This window comes from Triticum aestivum, chromosome 3B (assembly GCF_018294505.1).
Source record: "Triticum aestivum cultivar Chinese Spring chromosome 3B, IWGSC CS RefSeq v2.1, whole genome shotgun sequence".
Classification (NCBI taxonomy): Eukaryota; Viridiplantae; Streptophyta; class Magnoliopsida; order Poales; family Poaceae; genus Triticum; species Triticum aestivum.
This window is the reverse complement of record NC_057801.1, coordinates 430,119,734-430,122,878: the sequence shown is the minus strand read 5'-3', so window position 1 is coordinate 430,122,878 and position 3,145 is coordinate 430,119,734. Positions and strand designations below refer to the sequence as shown.

The following is a 3,145-nucleotide window of genomic DNA, read 5'->3' as shown; positions in this document are numbered from 1 at the left end:
GGGGCTTAGAGAGATAGACGGCGGGGGTCACAGCCAGCACAGCGGAGGGTGGGGAGGGAAGGAGGAGGGCAGGGCGGCGATAGCAGCCAACCGTGCAGGCGATTAGGGCCGAATATGAAGTCTTGTGCTTCTGTCGTCTTCTCCGCTGCGCCATCATCAACTGCGTCTCTGATGGGTCGACACCTAGGACGGTGACTGCGTCCACTTCTGGTGCCTTCCTTGTTTCTCCTTTCTAGACGATTAGGGCTGGGTGGGTCCGCAGTTGCCTGAGAAAGAAGAAGATGAAGAGTGCATAATCTATTTTCGGCCGTATGATGAAGATCTAATGTTTTAGAACGAAAGTGACCGATGCAAACAAAAAATCCTGAAGATCAAACGGTCCAGAATGAAAGTGATTGGTAGTGACTGATGCAAGCAAAAAATTCATGTTCCTGGTATATAGACGCTAAAAAAAACTGTTGTCACGCAGAAAAATCTACACACCAGATTGCTACAAGAAAGAAAAAACTATTATTCTGCTAGTACAATATACATGCATGTACAGGTAACACATGATCACTACAAAACTTTTCTGAGCTTCCACGTGTATTTTAATCTCCTATACAGTCCTTTTTCTGGTCCTACTATGTTCACATGTCGATCACAACTTCACATTGACTTGTTGAGCCCGGTATCACCGACTGAATCCAAAATTTAAGCCTCACAATTCCCTTGCTCTGACTTGACGCCTCGTCTTTTTGGACTAGCTCAATCCCGTGCAACAATCCAGTTATACCATCGCCAATTACGAACACGAAGTTGCTCCCGAGTCAAAAGTTCGAAATTTCAACCCAAATGTGAAATCTCACATTTTGAAACTGTTTCTTCACGGCGGTGCGCGGTGGACGCGCCTCCTTGAGTTGAAAGTCAGAAGTATTGGCTCCGGCTGAGCCCCTTGGGCGTGGAGAAGAGGCCCACGAGATCCTGCCGGTACGGCAAGAACGTCCGCCGCGTCGCGCCGGGGGAAGCCTTGGCGCCGTAGAACAGCCGGTGGCTGGCGGCCACCGTGTCGAGCTCGGTAGCGGCTTTGCTGTCCCGGCCTCGTGGCTTCGCCTTGGGCTGCTCTCTGGCAGGCGAGGGCGGCGCGGAAAGGAAGCCGAACTTGTCCCTGCCGTCGCTGCGGCTGCGGCCGACGACGAGGTCGCTGACGCGGCGCCACCGCGACAAGGATCCCGTCGAGCCGCTCTTCCGCGGCGACCGCGCCGGCGAGGACGCGGCCGAGGCGCCGGGAGTCCAGACGCAGTAGGTGTCCGGGGACGCGCCGTCGAGGTCCCCGGCGTCCGTGGCGGCGGAGGACGAGGACGAGGACGTGGACCCGACGGACGAGTTCCGGACCTCCTCCAGGAACAGCCTCCCTAGCGGCCTCCGGCCGGGCGCGGACGGCACGTGCGCGTCGTCGAAGACCCGGCCGAAGACCGGGTAGAACGGCCTGATGCGGCCGTCGGCGAAGAGCTCGTCGGCCGCGGCGCCGCCCGTGGCAGGCTCCCGGCTCCCGAAGGAGAACTCGAACTCGTCGTCGGACTCGTCGGCGGGAATCTGGGGGTTATCCGCCCTGGCGACCATGGGCTCCTGGCGTCGGCTGTCACTGCGCCCCTCTTCCATGTCTTCTTCCTTGAAACGTCGTTTGTCTGGCTTGCTTGCTTTTCTTTGCGGATTTGGGTGCGAAGCTCTGCTCTAGTTCGTTGGGATATCGCACCGGCGTTTATATAGGGAAGGCAGATCGGGGCGGGCGACCTTCGAGAAGGTCTACCCTTTGTAGCTTTGGGCGGGCTTGGGCGTGATGGCGCGCGACGCACGTCACTCGTGAGGCACGCGGTGCCGCCATCTCTCTGTTTGCTCTGCTTCCGTTCCGTGTGACCCTTTTTCCTCTCTCTGTTTTACACTTGTTTCCTTAGGGCATGTACAATGGAGACAGTACCAAGGTGCTGCCCCAGCCCATCCACATCAGCCCATGGAACTGGGGCTACTACTGAAGCTTGCATCGATCCATCGCAGCGGTGGTTTCATGACGTCTCAAACACAGCAGCTACTGTCCATTGTTGGACCATTCGTGAGATAAAGGAGCTTGCCTCTCTCTTCTCTGCTCCCTGTCTGTTCCTTTTTCCCATGTTTCTTTTCCTTCTTTCATCTCTCTCCTTATTTTATCAACTGAAGAAGCCGCCTCCTCTGCAAGCGCCCGTTCGGTCTGCGAGGCATACGCTGAGCCTCCAGCATGGCATCCGAGCCTAGTTGGCTCTGCGGGGCAGCGGTATGGGGCATACCGTTGGCCATGCCCTTACGATTTTCTAGAAGAACCATGGCGGCTGCCTACGTAACACCTGCGCTTGCTTGCTTGTGGAACAAACAAGCTGGAATTAATTCGGTCGGTTCTGGGGCGGGCCGAACACATGGGCATCGGTTTCGTGGCCAAGAGGTAATCCAAACCAGCTCAGGGACTCTCAAGGAAACTGTAGCTTGGGGACACGTGTGTTTGGGAGGCAATCTTGCTACCAGTATTAGGCCTCTTTCAGTACGAAACTGCTTAGATATGGTGATAAGAACATCTACAATGCCAGCCGCTAATATAGGCGCTTACGAAAAAACCATAAAATTAGAAAAATACTTAAGCGCCTTGCCTTCCCACGGCAGGCGCTAATTGCGTTCAATAAATAACGAAGCTTGGCTCTTCGAGCGGGTAGAAAAGAGGCTTAAGCGCTCGGTGCATCACGTTGCGTCGACGCCTAGCAAAACATCAGGATTTCCTAAACTAACTGCTAATTGGCCGTGAATCAGATCCTGGCGCTAAGCGTCCGTGTTGGACATGCCACATCTTTAACGGCAACACGTAAATTTTCTCTGTTATCTGTTCACACCCCCGTAGCACAACAACTCAAACTAACTGGACAAAATTCGATCAAATCAGACAAATTTTGATATATAAACACAACGACTTTCATTGAAAGTAGGATAGTTTGTACATAAAACCAAACCATATTTCGTCCGGTGAACTATAACCCTAAAACTAAAACCATAAACTATCTTATACTTCACGGTGACCTCGTAGGCCATGCTGGGCTGACCGGCGGCTCTGACTCCATCATCGTTGCCCAACCCGGCGTCGGAGTCG

At 54.0% G+C, this 3,145-nt stretch overlaps 1 protein-coding gene across 1 annotated transcript; it reads right to left on the bottom strand.

The window, feature by feature from the left end:
- Window positions 1–487: 487 nt before the first annotated feature.
- Window positions 488–1,895, bottom strand: LOC123065466 (uncharacterized). The gene has a single exon (XM_044488738.1). It carries the CDS (start codon window positions 1,639–1,641, stop codon window positions 907–909), a length of 735 nt encoding a protein of 244 aa, XP_044344673.1. The 5' UTR covers window positions 1,642–1,895; the 3' UTR covers window positions 488–906.
- Between the last annotated feature and the right edge of the window lie 1,250 nt (window positions 1,896–3,145).